Below are 17467 nucleotides of genomic sequence, written 5' to 3'. Positions count from 1 at the left end.
GAACAGGCAACCCCCATGACTCCCCATGTCATCCGGGGACATAGCTCTTGCAGCTGAGAGTACAACGACACAACAGGCTGAATCGGTGCCCACATCTAGTGGAGCCTAGTCCAGGTAGCAGTTCGAGCGCCGATGCCAAGTTGGCAGCCCGACGAGCGACCTGTCGGATGTGCACGCCCAAAATCGCGGGGAAGCTTTATTTGGCAATGAAAGCGAATTTTGGCTCGACACACATAATGCCAAACATTTCCCCAGGTGGCTTCTATGTAAATGACCTTGATATTTTGTTAGCAATATCAGTCGTGCTAGCTGTTCGGCTTGGTGCTTCCTTTGTTTCGCCATATGATAGACCAAGGGACCTCTTGGGTTCTTTCGACTTTTGCCCCATTTGCATAACAGGTCATATGCACGAACCGGTTGGTTGGTTTCGGACAGACGGGCCGTGCAAACCTCTAATCCGTACACTATCCCTTCCAACTTTCTAACATGGCCAGCGAGGGAGGCGTCGAAATGTGCGTTCATATCAAGTATTTGTCGCTTCTTCGACGCTAACGCAACCACAAGTCATTCTGTGCCCAAGAATGGCGACCTAGCCGATCCTATTCTGAACAAAGTATCGCGTGTGGTGACGGGAAACAAAATGTTTACTGCAGCACATGCGATGTGTTAGCCATAGCATCATTTTCAGTCGTGTTCGCTGTTCACAGTTGCTTCGTGCAGATTATGGCGTTGGTTTAAAGGACGAAGACTTTGATAAACCTCAGATCGGTATCTCTCCGGTCTGGTGGGAAGGTACGCTTCAGTGGGCTTCATGTCAATATGTGATACGAATCCTTCGGTTTTGCCAGGAAACGGGTGCAATGCTCATTTAGTGGGTTCTCATGTTCCATTCCAAGTTTGGTTTAACGTTCCCACTCTTAAAGCTCAAACTTGGTTACGAAGTCAAAAAGGGCTGTGAAGCAGCTGGTCTCATTGGGCTCATATTCAATACTATCGGTATCAGGTTCGTGTTCCTTGCACTAACCAGGATGGGGTCTACCGGTCTGAAAGGCAAGTTTAGTGATGCGATCACTATGGGCACATCGGGAATGCGCTATAGGTACTCTGGCAGTCGTGAGAAATTCCCGATCTGATGTGAAGCTTGTGGACTTTAGTCTGCCTAGTCGTGACTTGATCGCCGATTCGATCGAAGCTGTAAGCGCAATTTACGTTCTCACAGTTAGCACCTCTGGCTGAAGCACGACTACGTTTGAAGGTGACACTTGTGAGACATTATTGGCCACCGGTCTCCAGACATCCAGGTTGATGATAGACGCACATCCGTCCTTAGGGCCAATTCTATGATGGCAACATCTCGCTTCCGGGGTGTGACAAGAACAGTTCGTATCTAGTCTCTTTACTAATGATTACGCGAAGCAACTCAAGCTTCTTTAGTGCCCGGGTGTGTGATGGCGGCCGCTCGCCACAATCGACCAACAATCATTGTTTATGGTGGGACGATGCAACCGGGTTCCCGTCAGATCGATTGTCCACCACTTGGCCTCAAGGCAGGAGATCCCGTTAATCTCGGCGACATGTTCGAAACATGGGGTGCGAATTTCCGACTTCGCTTGGTAAAATACTGTTGTAATGCATCACGTTCTAGGGGCGTTTTCAACTGGCATAATCAATGAAGCCCAGTGTCACGATGCTGTCAGGAACGCATGCCCCGGATCGGGTGCGTGTGGCGGCATGTTCACTGCCAACACCATGAGCTCTGCGCTCGAGGTTCTGGGCATCTCGTTGCCCTATTCTGCTAGTACTCCCGCTGACTATGAAGGTCCGTCCTAAGTTTCAGATGAGTATAGTCTGCCTATATTGTGCCTAAACAGAGAAGAAGGAGGAATGTCGGAGGGCGGCGGGGTACTTGAAGATTCTACTCGCGAAAGACATCAAGCCCAGGTGAGAGCGTGGGGGCATCTAGCAATGAGACGTTCACATCCTGATGACACCGATATAGGGACATCTTGACTCGCAAGGCTTTTGAGGATGCCATCGCCATCGTCAACATCATTGGCGGCTCCACTAACGCCGTTCTCCACCTCCTTGCGATGGCAAGAGCAGCTGACGTGCCACTTACTATTGATGACTTCCAGGTCATCCGTGACCGTACTCCGTATCTTGCTGACCTAAAACCTTCTGGCGCCTACGTAATGGAAGACCTCCACAAAGCAGGAGGAATCCCGGCTCTGCTCAAGTACATCATCGAACATCCACAGTACGGCCATCTCGTTGATCCCGACCGAATCACTGTGACAGGCAAGACAATGAGAGAGAACTTGAAGGATGTGAAGCCTCTGCAGTTTGGCCCAGAGGGACAGAATGTTGTTCGACCATTCGAGAACCCCATCAAGACGAGTGGTCATCTAACAATCTTGAGGGGGAACTTGTGCCCTGGCTCTGCAGTAGCGAAGCTAACCGGGAAGGAAGGGCTACACTTTGAGGTATGAATGACTATTCACAGCTAATTGAACAGCGCAACCACTGAATCTTTACTGTCTATGCAGGGCGTGGCAAAATGCTTTGACGTGTACGTAGAAATTTGTCCTGAAATCGCATACTCTGAGAATTACACCTTCCAGAGAAGCCGACTTTTATCCAGTATTAGAGCGGGGGGACATTAAGCCCGGAATGGTGGTAATTTTCCGCTACCAGGGGCCTAAAGGAGCTCCAGGGATGCCTGAAGTACGTCCGCGACCGCGGTGATAATGTTAGCCTTTAACGGACTTATATTCTCCAGATGCTCGGTTAGCATGATGAACGAGGAACGCTGCTTATCTGACTGACGGATCGGCATAATCTTTAGGCCCTACTGGTGCCATTATGGGAGCAGGTCTGGGAAAATCACATGTTTGATCACGGACGGACGGTTCTCGGGTGCCAGCCGTGGATTCATCATTGGTTGGTTCCTTACTTGGAGATCCGCCAGCTTGCGGTTTTGATTCACCTCCTTCCGCATCAGGTCATGTCGTTCCTGAAGCCATCCTTGGAGGGCCTATCGCACTCGTACAAGGTACAACCGACTCAAAGTTGCAAATTCATTGGCGAATTAATGTGAATTTCAGATGGTGACAAGATCACGGTCGATGCGGAGACTCGCGCCATTACTTGGCATGTCTCTGATGAGGATGCCGCTGCACGCAAGAAGGCATGGGAAGGCCGTAAGAAGAACGAATTGAAAGTTAGGCGTGGCGTTCTTTTCCGATACGCCCGCGACGTCGCAGTGAGTAGCCAATAGCACACCATTCGGGTGGAAAAGCATTCTGATAAGGATTGGATTAATGCAGCCAGCTAGTGAAGGTGCATATTGCGATTGAGGTTCTGCTTTCAAGCCTGATTGGGAAAGGATCACTCTCCCAAAAACAGGGGAACTCATGATTTGTTTGAACTTCAACAATGTAACAGTAGAACACTACATTTTGACCCGATTTGGCGGGGACATCTGATATCGCTTTGGCCAGCAAGGCTTTTCTCTTGTGAAAACCACTATGTGACAAAACATGGCGATAAGCTCTGAAGATCAGAAAAACACGGCGTAACAATTGACAAAGGTAGAGTATGGTCCAAGTTCTAAATAGAATAGTAAAGGGAAGGATGAAACTGGCACCTACGAATCGGAAGAGCAACCATACAAAATCTCTCTTCTGAGCACCCTCATAGGTATAAAAATATAAAAAGTGGAATAAGTTGAGGCAATACACGGACAAAAAAAAGCGGAAAAACGGACGCGCATTCTTAAGCGACAAGGAATAGTCCCGAAACAAACGCACCCACAACCGACAAACTAGTCATACCGACCTTCACCGAAACTGCTCCTCCTTTCATTGCTAATGATCCAGCAGGAAGGTTCTTAAAGAGGGTGTTCATATACTGATCCCCACACTTGTCCTTTACGGTGTTCCAAATACTCAGCTGCTCACCGAGGAGAGGTGAATTGGCGAGACCATTGGCGTAGGGGATAAGCATTTCGAACGAGGAGTATGCCTGGAGGATAGACTTGGTGCACGCGGTGCAGAGTTGGGAAGCGGGAACAGAAGTATCGAGGCACTGGAAGGGGATATTCAGGGCACGCCAAGTGGTGGTGTTCGTAGTAGTCGCACCACCACCATCGCGTCCGGTCAAGGAGCCGGTTAGGGGGTTGGATGACCTTGGTTCGAAATCCCCCGAAGTGCTTCGGTGTGTGAGATGGGACTTGATGTTAGTCACACAATACTGGTTCGTGGACGGATCGGTGGAACAGATGGTTGATTGGAAAGGCGAGAACATGTAAAGAATATCGTAAATATTCTTCAAGTCTGGGTCCGATGAGCTGACGAGCTCATCACGGCAGTACTTGTTAAACTCCGTGAGAAGATTGCGAAGCATGCTATCGGAGCATGCATCGTTCGAGTGACAAAGCCCTTGTAGGGTGCTTGTCAGATCCGTGGAGGTGGGACTCCCACCAGGCGCGAATGCTTTTGTGATGGAAAGCAGCGAATTCGTGCATGTCTGGAGGTTGGTGTCCGTATCGAGGTTATCCAAAAAGTTATTGCAAGACACTGATATGCCTGCTGGAATAAGTGGACTATTGGCCTGTGCAGAATTTGGTTATTGGTGCAGTTGTCATGTCTGTGAATCAGTACTCTGAGGAACAAAAATCGAACTATTTTCATACCAAAGCGATGCTGGCGAGCGAGAAGATAGAGAAAGTGATTGGAGCTTCATATTGTGTTGTCAAAAAAGGAATGGACTGGGTATCAAAAGAGTGAGGAAGAGAAGCTCAATGGCGAGAAAGATGATGAGAGCGAGGCGGAGATTAGCGGGTGTAAGCGACCCCTAACGCCGTGTTCTTCAAGTTGAGTGAACTGGCAAGTCTAGGCAGGTTGCCAGCCTCTATTGGACTGCCCGTCCGTTTTCGTCTGGGATCCAATGTCTATGTTTATTTTATGACGATCTGCATCTCATTCCAACCCCGTTTTTGCCTGATGACGCCTTCAGCTTTCCGAGCATCCAATGTCCGAGAGTCTTATACATATCAGGAATCGCTGAGCAACCACATTATTTAGCCCTATGGGGTTGTCACTGCTGAACGGCCGAATACTGCGTGTTCGATTCAACAAGATATGGAATAATGGCCACTTCGCTCATAATGGCTTTAATGATTCCTATCTGGGCTCGCTGATCTGACTTCCGCATCCGCACTTTAAAACCGTCAAACGCAGTTGCCTAGAGCGTGCCGGATGGAAATTCCCCTATACCCAACATTGGTGTTTTCTTATTGGGTCTTCCATCATAAACGCTTTGACGTTGAATTGGGGTCTAGTTTGCTGAAAGGAGGAAGGAACTCGGAAGGCACTTAGAAGTTTGCTGTATACTTTCTCCTCGTCTTCTCTTGTTCAAATTGCGAGATCTCAGACCATTCTGGCGAAGTTGTGGGGCTGCTGACGCAGCATAGAGACCGACTTGTATAAATACCCACACCTGGAGCCTTTGGCCTTCATTTCTCCCACTCGACATCTAACAGCGATCCACTCGTCTTCAAGTACCGCGATTATCATGGCTCCTCACTCATTGATCGGGAAACCTGCTCCTGCTTTCACACTCCCCTCTACCAGCGGCGAAACCATTACAATCACCCCTGGTCAAACAGACGGTAAACCTCTGGCGTAAGTGTCCCCTCACTCCCCAGCCTGATGAATGAAGTATTGGGGGTGGGATCGCAGTGCTAATCCAGTTTCAACCCTAGCATTTTTTTCTTCCCCCAGGCTGGAACGCCCGTCTGCACCAAGGAGGCGTGCGCTTTCCGCGATTCCCTCTCGGCTAATGATTTGTACACTGGAACAGGGGTGCAAATTGTTGGTATCTCTGCGGACTCAACCGAGAAGCAGAAGGCGTGGGTTAAACAACACAATTTGACGGTACGTATCTTATGAATGGAGTTGTCGCGTGCCAAGTTCTCACTGTAACGTCACTAATTTTGTATCATTTGTTATTCGGTTTCTCTGTTTCAGTATCCTGTGCTGTCCGATCCTGACCGAAAGACCAGAAAGGAATACAACGTCGGTAGCGCTCTCCTAGGCTTGATTGATGGTAAGTGCAGAGGATGATTCATCTGTCCAAGCTGCTCCTTCAGATTGACGATAACTTACCCGACAACCTCATGGTGTGTTCAGGCCGCTACACGTTCATCGTTGATAGCAAAGGGATCGTGAGAGGCGTGGAAGATTCCACTTTAAGTGCCAGGTCAGTTGGACACGCCTCGTGTTGATGGGAAGATAATTGACAGGCCTAATTTATCCAATCTGATCCCGTTCCGTTGGTTCCGCAATTACACTAGCGCCCACACCAAATTCGTTGATAGTTGGCTGGAGAAGTTGAAATCCGAGTGAGCAGGGGTGGGGTTGACACAACGGCACTGCGGGGGGGGGTCCTGACACTTTGTCCATGCATGCCAGTAGTCAACTTTCTTGGATGTGTTTCGGATGTTGCGATCACTCTGGTTTGTGTCGGAGTCGTGGTGATAGTCAGCAATATGTGTTTTAACTCATTGTACAGTTGTTGCTTAATTTGGCCAACGTGGCCCGGAAATCCAATCCCATTGATGGCTCTCATGGCACCCAAACTTCCAATAGATGTGAAACGACACAGATTACCCAAAGTTACGGATCTGTCGGAAGCAGCAGAGGAAGCATGCCAGCACGTCTTGGAGTCTCCAATCCCGACCCCGCTGCCAGCTAATCTATTACTTCCAACTGTAAACTGTCCATCCTCGTTTCATTATTTCCTTACCGGTCAGGACAAAAAGCGTAACCCGTGTCTCGTACTTATATAAGGGGGGGCACCCCAACTCGTTCCATGATCACAGTTATTCTTCTTCTCAACGCCTCTTTCCGTTGGCAGACTTGATTTTCTTGTCCTTATACGCTAGGCTGCATATACAACCTGATCTTTCTCAAACTCAAGCTCAACACCAGTCGCCACAATGTCTCACATATCTTTTAGCGATAATAGTGATGATCCTCTTACCCGCGCTTTGGTGGAAGAGCAAGCGAATGAAACTCCGGAGCAGCGCCAGGCGCGTCTTGAACGCGAGGAACTTGCACGCCAGCGGAGGTATGCCCCCAAACCTAACTTTTTGCTGGACAACTCAGTGTGTGGGCACCAACACCACTCACATCTCTTGTTTACCCTTATTCCAGTGAGCAAATAGATGCTGAACTCGAAGAGGAGCGTAAAAAGCTCGCATCGGGCGATTACCTTAATATCCTTTTGCTCGGTGAGTACCTCCACTTCTATGGCTTGCCATGGTATTCATCGTTCTGTCAAACGCCCAGGTCAGAGCGAATCCGGCAAAAGGTAATGCGCCCGCAATGATCTTTGTGTGGTTTGATCTCTCACATGTGGACCAACACTAATTTTGTGGCGTTACGCTCTCCATGAACTCGCAACCCTTGATGGCACACGATCCTTTTCTCTCCCACTCTATCTTGCCCCCTTGATTCCAATTTCTACCCCATAGCACGACCCTGAAACAATTCCAAACCCTTGCCGACCCAAATTACTTCGACTCTGAACGTCAAGCATGGAAGGCTATCGTCTATCTCAACTTCATTCGCAGCACGCGAATCCTGCTCGCCCTCACGGCCCGCTATCTTAGCTCTGAACAGACAAGGGAAAAGTACAATCTCGTCGACGGATTCCGTCAAACGTCCGTCCGTTTCAAGGAACTTAAACTACGTCTCTCCCCCTTACTTCGGGTGGAGAAGGAAATCGTCCGTGCTATGGGATTTCCTGACGATAACTTCATCCCATCTTCCATCGGACCTGAGTTCATGAAAGTGGATCCACAACCGGAGTATTATTTCTTTTCGAAGAACTGGATGAAGAAACCCCTAGGACAACATGGTGGTGCTACGGGGGGTTCTGAGGGGAGGACTGTGCCCTATGAAGATCCTTCGGATTATGTCGTCGCGCTTGCGCAAGACGTAAAGGAGGTCTGGGAGATGCCTGTCGTGAAGGAGGCTTTGGCTTACTGTCGCGTCCGGTTAGAGGAATATGGAGGGTTGTATGTGCTCTTCCATTCAGCTTCTATCCCCTTTCCCTGTTGGCTTTGCCGCAGCTCATGGACGGAATTACTGACGAAACTATCGGATCACAGTTTCCTCAATGATATAGACAGGATCGCCCAACCAGAGTAAGTGGATCACATCCTGTAATTGACGGCTATTCTCAATGGTTATTTACAATTTTAGGTATTTACCCACTAATGACGATATAATACGATGCCGGATAAAGACACTAGGAGCATCCGCCCATTACATACCAGCGAAATCAAAAAACCCGCTAATCAAACCAAAGACATTCAGAATTTGTTCGTATCCCTCCAATATCATTTGTTTTTTTTTTGTGTATGCTGATCTCATCGCAACACAGACGACGTTGGAGGATCACGGAGTCAAAGAGCGGCCTGGGTCCCGTGAGCCATTCGACACCTTGCATGGGGTTCTGATAGCTAAAACGAAGCTCTTTTCTCTTTTACACACAAGGTATTTCGAAAATCTAAACCTAATCGTCTTCCTCCTGCCTTTGTCTGCTTTTGACCAATTCCTGGAGGAGGATCCACATGTCAATCGGCTCAAGGATTCCCTTGATCTTTGGAAGAGCATCGTGGTAAGTTTTTTTTTGGCTAAGCGAAGCTATGGTCTCCGGCCTGAGTAATCCTATGCCTCGGTACAGACGAATCCCGCCATCCTTAATGTACCTATTGCGTGAGTACTCCCCCATTTATGGCCCTAGTAGGACCTTTGGCTGAACTTTTTGTAACAGTCTGCTGATCAACAAATGTGATCTAGCAAAAGCTAAACTTGCTGAAGGCGTCGACATTCGGACGTATATCACATCGTATCAAGTGCGCCCATTACTTTATTTTCTTCTGTGAACTCACGCTCAGCCCCCGCCCCTTAGGGCCCAAATACCTTCGACGGTCTTGTGGACTGTAAGCGTGTTGCCTGGATTAGACATTTGAATCCCTTTGATATTTACAATTTTCTTGCATTCCCCCTCCCCGTACAGACATCAAGCCGAGGCTCCAGAAACTCTGCCTAAAGGTGAATCCGCGTCGGACTCTTTACGTGTACTACACGGTTGTGAGCGTATGTCATCCGTTTCTTCCCTTCTCATTGCTGTGCACTGAAGCCGGATCACTTTGGATCATACCAGGACTGCGAAAAGGCGGGGTCATTAGTTAACAGCCTTCACGATCTCATTGTCCGACATTCGATTGAACAGGCAACAAACTTTGGAGATGTCTGCTGAGTTTAGGATGCTCTAATGATGCTGAGCAATGTTATGGCTTTTTATTATGGTATAATGGGTACGCGTGTGCGTTCGAGTCAGAGATTGGGATACAAGACGCCTAATGTGTAATCGAGGTTGAAATCCCAAAGAATGTCGCCATGCTCGGAATGAAATAATATCAATACACCGCTGATCGCCCTCGTAACCTGCGGTGCGACTTAGTGTTCAGCATCTCGTCCCCGTCGCTTTGCGACAGTATGGCGACAAGCAGGATTGCGTCTGGCGGTACTAAATGCGCACCGCAGGTTCGCTAATGCCTTAACCTGGCCTACCGGCAACTGGAACACGCGCTCAGACGCGATCTCTCATTCGTGGAGAAGCGTCACTCTGGAGAGCGCATTCGCGCTAGCGACGCGGCGGCAGCTGGCCTAAAACTCGGTGAACCCAGACTGACTCTGCGAATATTGGGATCTCAGTTCATCCAGATCAGCTGCATCATCTTGGCTCTTGTAATCAGCCGCAGAGATGCTGCCAAGGTCTGACACTCCAGCCACAGATGAAAATGATAAACGACGTCGAAGGCGGTCCGACTGCGAGTATGCAATGTTGTTCGCATGTCCACTTCGCTCGGAAGGCGCTACGCTCGCACTGAGCACACTGCTCGTCTCGATGGTGCTCGCAGCTCCGGGATCCTGGGAGATGACGGAACTTGCATAACCTGGATTTGGGTATTGTGCATGCTTCCCATTCCCATTCGGCCGCTGAACGGTCTGGCTGAAGGATCCCGAAGCGGCGGCAAAGGTGGGCAGGCCAGAAGTATAACTTGAGTGGGATTTGAGAGCCTGGGGGTCAGAAGGTATGTAGCTGAGTGGATCGTGACTCCGGAAGAAGTTGGCATCAAAGCGACTTGGTGTGCCAGAACGGCGAGCGACTACGGAGCCTGTGAGCAAGGCGATGTTTCCAATCACCACGAGTACTCACTGTCACTCATTATCGATTGGTTCGTCATCGCTTCTTTCGCGTTGAACTCATGGCGACGATACTGATCCATCGCCTTGGAGAATGTACGGCGAGGCTTGCTGAACTGAATCATGCTTAACTGAAGGTTACTGAGCGGACCCTCAACGAGAGCCTGCTTCTCTTTGTAGTGGGTTAGCAGGAAGTGCCAAAGTGGGTGCTACAGATCGAGGTTAGATGTCAGATTTTGTCAAGTCCCGAAACTTTCACCTTGCTTAGAACCTTCGGATTCCCAAGAATCACCACGCCATATTTCGCTCGGGTCAGTGCTACGTTGAGACGACGAGGATCGCTCAAAAACCCAATTCCTTGATGCTCGTTGCTCCGTACACAGCTGAGAATGATGTAATCCTTTTCACGCCCCTGAAACGCGTCAACGCTCGCAACCTCGATGTCCTTGTAAAGATCTTTTTTGAGGGAACCGCTAAATTGCATGTAATTGACGATATAAGATCGTTGCCCTTCATATGGAGTAATGACGCCAATTTGGCTCGGTACGACTCCAGATTTAAAGAATTTGGTGACAATCTTCTCAACATTTGATGCTTCGGTCCTAAACCCAAACTCGGTCATATACTAACAAACGGTGCATTTGCAGAGCATACCTGTTTAAAAAAGATGTGCCGCTAGAAGAAATTTCTTCTTGACCCAGATTTTGATAGAAGATCATTGGCGCATCGGGAACCGGCCAAGGAAAGTCAATATTCTTTCTGATCCGCTCGGGCGCCGTGACACCATTTTGAAGAGTTCCTTCATAAAACATGTTGGAAGGGAACTCCGACAAACATGGATGCATGCGGTATTGAACTTGTAAACGGATTGGTCTATTTCCTAGAACGACAAGGCGCTCGAAAAGAGATTGAGTGAGCCCAGCGCGAGCAGCCTTCTTATTCATAATGACTGGCCCAAGTTGTTGGTGATCACCGACAAGGACCACTTGCTTACAGCCCAAGATGAGTGGAATCATGCATTCTGATATGGGTTAGGCTCAGCCCGACCATAACTGAAGCAATAGGAAATGATCCTTACCTGGTTCGGCCGCTTGTGTGGCCTCATCAATCAACACGGTCCTGAACTTAAGCTTACTCAACCTTGGGTCACCTGCGCCAACACAAGTACAACATATGACCTCGGCTGCACCCAAAATCTCCTTTTCGCATATTCTCATCAGGCTCTTGTATTTCCTTTCATCACTAGAACTAAGTTCCCCTTGTTCGTTCTTCAGCTGAATGAGCTTCTGGAGCTCAACATGCATCGTGTTATTAGCCACTTGAGAGTGAAGTGTGAGCCTTGCAACTGATGAATCCAGAGCTTCCCGTGATTTCGCCGTGATTCGGACTACTTTCAGCCCAGTCGCATGGATCTTCTCCGTCAACTGGTCGACCGCGACGTTGGACGGAGCGCATACCAGGACTTGGCCTGGATTCATTTTGGCTAAATGGTACACGATGGACGCGGAGGTGACTGTTTTCCCAGTACCAGGAGGACCCTATCAAGAAGTTAACTACGCAGCTAGTCGCGAGATGGTGGCACAACGGACCTGAATAAGGCTTACTGGCTTCTGAAGCACACTTTTCACAGCATACATTTGTGAGTGGTTAAGTTCGGGGAGACCTGGGGCAGAAAAACTACAAGAAGATTTGCGAGTACTTCCTTACAGAAAGTGTGATTACGAACCGTTTCGGCATCTGGTAGTGTCGTCAAAATAGAGATGAAACAAAAACAATGGCAAGACTGACCTGAGTCCTCAACATTTGGGGCTCAACATCATGACCTAATAGCTTGTGGTACTAAGCAGAGGAATGGTGAGCAACGGGACAACCTGCTCGGTAAGATTTGGCGTACAATGTAACCGCTAACACTTTTTTCGTCGACCGCAAAAGTTTTCATAGCGGCTTGCATCCGATCGAAGCTCGTCGGCTTCCAAACAAAATCAGCGACAAAACCTTGAGTGACTTCAACTGGCACCCCTTCTGATCTTCTGAGTTCTAAAGCAATCTCATCGGAGATGTCTGAACATAAAGCAATCAATGCTAGACAAAATAAAAATATAACCAAAGCTCACTGTTGGGAACCTTTATGACATGCCCGACGCCCTCCCACGCCACGTGAAGTTCTCCAGAATAGCGTAACCTCAGCTCGTCTCCAACAGCGAGTCTGACCTCGCCACTTTCGAGTTTTGGCATTGAGAACCAGGCAATACGCTTCTGGTTCAAGCCAATATCCCACCGAACGGCGATGTCAGTTTGAGTTTGTGACTCCTTGAGACGTTTGTCGTAGTCAGCCTCAATCTTAACAAGAGGTCCGAAGATGTTTTGGTAATGGTAAGCGTCATCATATCTGAAGTTGAGAGTGTAGTTATTGTTAGGGCCAAGGGGTCGTGTAGTTGAGCGCTTACTTTAGCAGAATAGGCTGTGGTTCGTCGTCCACCCCGGGCTTTTCGAGATCCTCGAGAGTGGCGTCTGTATTTTCTCGCCACAAGTCTTCTAGCTTATTTATCTGAGAGAAGGATAATTGACGGGATCGGAGTTGCTCCGCTTCGCTGGGAATCTTCACAAGCCAGGAGAGGAACTGTCTATCATCTATAAGGGGAGCCCACAGAGAGGCATTCCAGCTTATGTCTTTGGTTATAGATGCGCATGGCTGTCTGTAACGGAATTTCTGAGCAAGAAACAGATTCAAACAACGCCAGAACCCCAACCTGCAGAGGAGTACGACCACTGTGTCACTTTTTGCCGGGATAAAGCCAAGCATAAACACGTTCTTGCTCCCGCAATTATAGCATTCCGGTGTGGTCTCTCCAAGGGGGCTCTCGGAATGAAGGGTGACTTCCTTGTGCTTAGCGCGCACAAGGTGGTTGACGATATGGGAAGCCGACGTGTTGCCACGCGAATTACAAAACCACTTATTGCAGATGAGACACTTCACTACTGATGCTGGAGAATGTATACCACAATAGCTTTCCACCATATTAGCTTCAATAACATCAGTATAACGACTAGGAGAGCCTCACCTGCATGCATGGGGAGGCAGATCTGCAACCGGATCGTCCTTCACATCATCCAACACGCCGTCAAAGTCGTCATCCACGGTTTTTACATCCGAAATGCCCGCATCATCAAGGCGAAGATCTGTCTCCAGCTGAGATACGGTTTCCGCCGTCTTTTGGGTCCTCACAGTGTAGCCACTAATCATCGACGCTGTGTCATCAAGACCTTGGCCATATTGCGAGGCTGAGTCATAAGTGTCGAATTCCTCCATCAGCAAGTCTGAATTAGTGCGAACTCGTCAGGACTGGTGGTTCTAAGACAGACGTTCGTTGGCGCCTCAAGAGTACTTCAAGTAATATCCGCGGAAGCGCCACGTGAGCTTTGAATTCACTCAGCCACTTTACGAACCCATCCTCCTCCATGGCATCTGCAGCTCTGTTTGGGTACGTCCAGACATCTCCGGTAGCTATTTAACAGTTCTCATATTTTTACAGACTACTTCCAAGACCAATCCATGCATCCTCAGTCTCCGACGATGAAGATGAACAGATTGAAGCTACTGCAATTTCTTCCTTGACCGTTAAAGCATCACTACCTCAGTATGGAAGCAGGAAGGGTTGGAAGCCCATGAGTCAAGAACACTTTGGGGATGGTGGGGCTTACCCAGAATGTCATCTTGCACAGTATCCCCTTGAGATGGGCCGAAAGAAGGTTTGCCAATTTGGCTTCCTTGCTTTGTCTATTTGACTAATCAGCATTTGGCCTCAGGCCTCATCTGGGAACACGTTAGCTCTCCAGGTTGATGCGGATGGGAATGTTCGTTACGACGCCATCGCACAGCAGGGACACCGAGAAGGACGTAGGGTGTTTTCGCAGTTCAAGGACCTAGTACCCCTCACGAATCGCACTGACTTGGACGAGAAGGCCCGGTTAATGGAAAGGCCACCTGAAGAGGAAGTCCAGTCAACTGCCGAACGTACCCGCGTAGCACTCGAGAAGCTTGTAAACGTGCGCATTAAGGCGGCCCAACCAAGCAATGTTGGTAGCACTCAGGGTAAAACAACGTACGTGCGGTATACCCCTGGGCAGCAAGGGCAAGGGAATGGGAAAGATGGTCTTAAGCAGCGCATTATCAAGATGTCAGAGGCTGTTGAGGATCCCCTGGAGCCGCCACGGTTTAAGCACAAAAAGATTCCCAAAGGACCACCCAGTCCTCCGGCCCCCGTTCTGCGCAGTCCTCCGAGGAAGGCAACTGCGCAAGAGCAGAAGGAGTGGATGATCCCTCCATGTATTTCTAACTGGAAGAACAACAAAGGTTTCACAATTCCACTTGATAAGCGGTTGGCAGCCGATGGTCGAGGTTTGCAGGATGTGAGTACAACTCGTAATATTGATTTGAATTGTCATCTTACAAGATAACTATAGATACACATCAACGATAACTTCGCTAAATTCTCGGAAGCACTCTTCGTAGCCGATCGCCATGCGCGCGAGGAAGTCCGTGAACGAGCACTCATGCAGCAGCGACTCGTTGAGAAGGAAAAAGCTGCCAAGGAAGAACATCTCAGGGCACTCGCCCAACGTGCCCGCGAGGAGCGCGGCGGTGTGGCACCTGCACCTGCCAAACCGCCAGTGACAGCTGAAGGCGGCGCAGCTGTCAAGTCAGCATTGGGTGCTTACGGTAGCGATTCCGAGAGCGAGGGCGCTAGTGAGGGTGAGGGTGAGGACAGCGAGGATGAGGAAGCCAGAAAAGTACGAGATGAAATGCGCGCTGAGAAGCGACGTGAGCGTGAGCGCGAGATGCGCATGAACAATATGGGGACAGAGCAGAGAGCGAAATATCTCGCCAGGTACGCATTACATATTGATAGGTGGATGACCTCTAATCTGACCACAACACCCACAGGCAAGAAAACAGAGATATCTCTGAAAAGATTGCCCTTGGCCTTGCTAAGCCCACTATGTCCAAGGAATCGATGCTTGACTCCCGCCTCTTCAACCGTGAGACGCTCTCCAGCTCATTCGCATCTGAGGACGCATATAAACTCTATGATCGACCCCTGTTCCATGGCTCATCTGCTGCCGCAGCCATCTACAAGGCGCGTGGTAACATTGATGAGGGCAATGACGAAACATTCGGTGGTGGGACGGAGGAGGGTATTGCGAAGGCGCTTGCTAATGATCGGTTCGAATTGGGGCGTGCTTCAAAAGGATTTGAGGGTGCGAACGAACAGGAAGTCCGTGAAGGGCCGGTTCAGTTTGAGAAGGATACTGGTGATCTTTTCGGTGTCAATCAATTTTTGGATGAGGCCAAGCGCGGGACAAAGCGAGGACTAGATACTGGGGCGTGAGTGTCTGGCCTTTCGCAAAATAAATTTACACCTGACTCCGTTCTACAGTGGCGGCGCTCGCAAACGCCAACAATTAGAAAAATCTGGAGATTGAACACATTCCCGACTATAACGCCTTCCCCTCTGTGTATTATTATTTCACTGTCACCATAATCTACTTGTTAATGTTGTGAACGCCGGCACATGTTTAGATAGATTGTATCTACTAGTATGGGTGCATGTCAGTGGACAATACGAGGATACCACAGGGATTACGAACGAGGTCCTCCTTGCGCAGTGGGCCAAACCTTCTTGCAGTATCAGGGTGGAGACCAAGATATTCAGCAACAAACACTCTGAAGACGAGATTCCATTTTCGCATTGTAGGAACATGTAGGGCAGATGCATCATCCTGGTACGAACACGTCAAAAGAAGAAGAGTGACAAAGTATTCGTGTTTACCTTCAATGTATGCCAAACTCTAGGAAATGGGTTAGGAATGACGTGCAGAATGCTGACGCCACGTTGGAGAAACGGCATGTGGTCATCGTCAATCCACCCATTCCATTCAACAGCGCCTCGTCGAGGCTTAAAGAAACTACGAGATGCACGAGTCTGTTCGTCTTGAGGATGCGCTGAGACATCCTTGGGAGAGGACTTTTTTGCAGCGCGAGATATCAGGTGGCCAGATTGTTCCAATCGAGTTTCCGCTGAAATAAGAGCGTCGAAGATCCAACCCGTGGATGGGTAAAAGGATGGAACAATGGGGTTAGGAGCCCCAAGCAAATCAAGCAAGATCAGATGTTCAATTGTTGAAAGGACTGTCCGCGGTGGATTCAAACGCCGGGCGGGGTGTGGCTCAACGTACTTATTCTCCCATTTTTCCGCTAAATGTCTGAAGGTGGCAATCAGGGAGATGGTCCGATTGAAAAGGCTGAGGGCACGCACCGGGAACCGTACGTTGAATCAACACTCGTCCAATCCCTGAAAGCCTCTTCACCGTCAAAGAAAATAATTTGGAGAGTGGTATGAGCTGCGGGGTTTTCGATCTCATCTGAGTCTTGTGATTCTAGTAGCCTCTTCCGGCGTTCTAATAATGGGTCGAGAGATTGAGCAAGATCTAGAAGCATAGCACATGCCGCAGCAGAATCTGTTGCACCAACGAACTGAAGCTGAAGTAAGAGCATGCGCGCTGAAAGACATGGTTCATCAGCTTGCATACCTGATTATCAGGGTAATTAGGATAGAATTTGCTGTCGTAATGAACAGACAGCACAAGCTTGGTTGCGGCTTTAGGGTCCTTTGTTGCAATGATATTCGTGAACTTAGTAGAGCCGTAAGGCGTCCGTCCCGTAAACGCGTCTTCCTCAACATCCCATTTCAATGCGCGAAATGTAGATACAATATGGCGACGGACAAGTGTGCTGTTGGGGGTATTTGCTGACCCAAGGTGCCTAAGTCTAAGGGAACAGCAGAGTATCTAATGCACTCACGAACACGCGGGATAAGAATTTTCGACAGATGAGACGACGAATCAGCGGGATCCAGATGCCTAGTTGGATCTTGTATTGATACAAGTGCGTTAAGTTCTGCTGAAGTGAGTTGGAGAAGGTCGCGTTTCCCGATGTCCGGATCGGCCCAGCCCCCAAAAACGACGACAAATAGCGAGAAAATAAGCGGAAGAATACTCCGCATTACCGGAGTCATTGAACTCCCCACATATGAGCACCAAGAAACTTGACCAACAGATAAGGATCTAGTCAGGTGACTGGTGTTGACGCGTCCTCACTAGTGACCTTACGCGTACAACATTCC

The 17467-nt window shown here is 49.0% G+C and overlaps 8 protein-coding genes across 8 annotated transcripts; 5 read left to right on the top strand and 3 right to left on the bottom strand.

Moving 5' to 3' along the window:
• Positions 1–486: 486 nt before the first annotated feature.
• Positions 487–3356, top strand: EI90DRAFT_3146578 (dihydroxy-acid and 6-phosphogluconate dehydratase; the record flags this gene model as incomplete). The annotated part of the gene is made up of 18 exons (XM_039065432.1): positions 487–512; positions 565–665; positions 721–792; positions 849–871; positions 924–1003; positions 1061–1099; positions 1155–1194; positions 1331–1379; positions 1435–1590; positions 1646–1819; positions 1872–1941; positions 2000–2483; positions 2547–2569; positions 2622–2741; positions 2873–2940; positions 3002–3052; positions 3105–3262; positions 3327–3356. The coding sequence occupies 18 exons, from the start codon at positions 487–489 to the stop codon at positions 3354–3356; spliced, it is 1764 nt and encodes a 587-aa protein (XP_038912638.1).
• Positions 3357–3774: 418 nt separating this feature from the next.
• On the bottom strand, positions 3775–4623 carry EI90DRAFT_2930864 (uncharacterized protein; the record flags this gene model as incomplete). Its single annotated transcript, XM_039055028.1, has 1 exon — positions 3775–4623. A coding segment is annotated over one exon (849 nt), but the record flags the coding sequence as incomplete, so codon positions are not given.
• Positions 4624–5574: 951 nt separating this feature from the next.
• On the top strand, positions 5575–6407 carry EI90DRAFT_2930912 (peroxiredoxin Q; the record flags this gene model as incomplete). Its single annotated transcript, XM_039055033.1, has 5 exons — positions 5575–5684; positions 5765–5936; positions 6030–6108; positions 6192–6261; positions 6356–6407. The coding sequence occupies 5 exons, from the start codon at positions 5575–5577 to the stop codon at positions 6405–6407; spliced, it is 483 nt and encodes a 160-aa protein (XP_038912636.1).
• A 32-nt stretch (positions 6408–6439) lies between these two features.
• EI90DRAFT_3071137 (uncharacterized protein) lies at positions 6440–7294 on the top strand. Its single transcript, XM_039061282.1, has 3 exons — positions 6440–6517; positions 6574–7131; positions 7218–7294. The coding sequence occupies exons 1-2, from the start codon at positions 6501–6503 to the stop codon at positions 6848–6850; spliced, it is 294 nt and encodes a 97-aa protein (XP_038912635.1). The 5' UTR covers positions 6440–6500; the 3' UTR covers positions 6851–7131; positions 7218–7294.
• Positions 7295–7535: 241 nt separating this feature from the next.
• EI90DRAFT_3071134 (G-protein alpha subunit-domain-containing protein) lies at positions 7536–9383 on the top strand. Its single transcript, XM_039061281.1, has 10 exons — positions 7536–8083; positions 8177–8212; positions 8271–8389; positions 8452–8494; positions 8565–8688; positions 8755–8786; positions 8845–8926; positions 8983–9013; positions 9091–9170; positions 9238–9383. The coding sequence occupies exons 1-10, from the start codon at positions 7800–7802 to the stop codon at positions 9331–9333; spliced, it is 927 nt and encodes a 308-aa protein (XP_038912634.1). The 5' UTR covers positions 7536–7799; the 3' UTR covers positions 9334–9383.
• A 979-nt stretch (positions 9384–10362) lies between these two features.
• On the bottom strand, positions 10363–13175 carry EI90DRAFT_1984504 (uncharacterized protein). Its single transcript, XM_039052401.1, has 11 exons — positions 13034–13175; positions 12731–12979; positions 12398–12672; positions 12178–12344; positions 12072–12122; positions 12010–12020; positions 11873–11960; positions 11362–11821; positions 11278–11304; positions 10938–11232; positions 10363–10885 (listed from the first exon to the last, which is right to left on the bottom strand). The coding sequence occupies exons 1-11, from the start codon at positions 13084–13086 to the stop codon at positions 10513–10515; spliced, it is 2049 nt and encodes a 682-aa protein (XP_038912633.1). The 5' UTR covers positions 13087–13175; the 3' UTR covers positions 10363–10512.
• A 326-nt stretch (positions 13176–13501) lies between these two features.
• Positions 13502–15698, top strand: EI90DRAFT_3071130 (SKIP/SNW domain-containing protein). Its single transcript, XM_039061280.1, has 5 exons — positions 13502–13765; positions 13817–14033; positions 14091–14693; positions 14748–15172; positions 15229–15698. The coding sequence occupies exons 1-5, from the start codon at positions 13743–13745 to the stop codon at positions 15671–15673; spliced, it is 1713 nt and encodes a 570-aa protein (XP_038912632.1). The 5' UTR covers positions 13502–13742; the 3' UTR covers positions 15674–15698.
• A 68-nt stretch (positions 15699–15766) lies between these two features.
• On the bottom strand, positions 15767–17417 carry EI90DRAFT_2999506 (uncharacterized protein). The gene is made up of 5 exons (XM_039056291.1): positions 17146–17417; positions 16875–17092; positions 16601–16818; positions 16115–16547; positions 15767–16064 (listed from the first exon to the last, which is right to left on the bottom strand). The coding sequence occupies exons 1-5, from the start codon at positions 17357–17359 to the stop codon at positions 15879–15881; spliced, it is 1269 nt and encodes a 422-aa protein (XP_038912631.1). The 5' UTR covers positions 17360–17417; the 3' UTR covers positions 15767–15878.
• Positions 17418–17467: the final 50 nt, after the last annotated feature.

This window comes from Cantharellus anzutake (assembly GCF_015039405.1).
Source record: "Cantharellus anzutake strain C23 chromosome Unknown EI90scaffold_48, whole genome shotgun sequence".
Taxonomy (NCBI): Eukaryota; Fungi; Basidiomycota; class Agaricomycetes; order Cantharellales; family Hydnaceae; genus Cantharellus; species Cantharellus anzutake.
The sequence above is the reverse complement of the archived record's forward strand: the minus strand, read 5'-3'. Positions and strand labels throughout refer to the sequence as shown.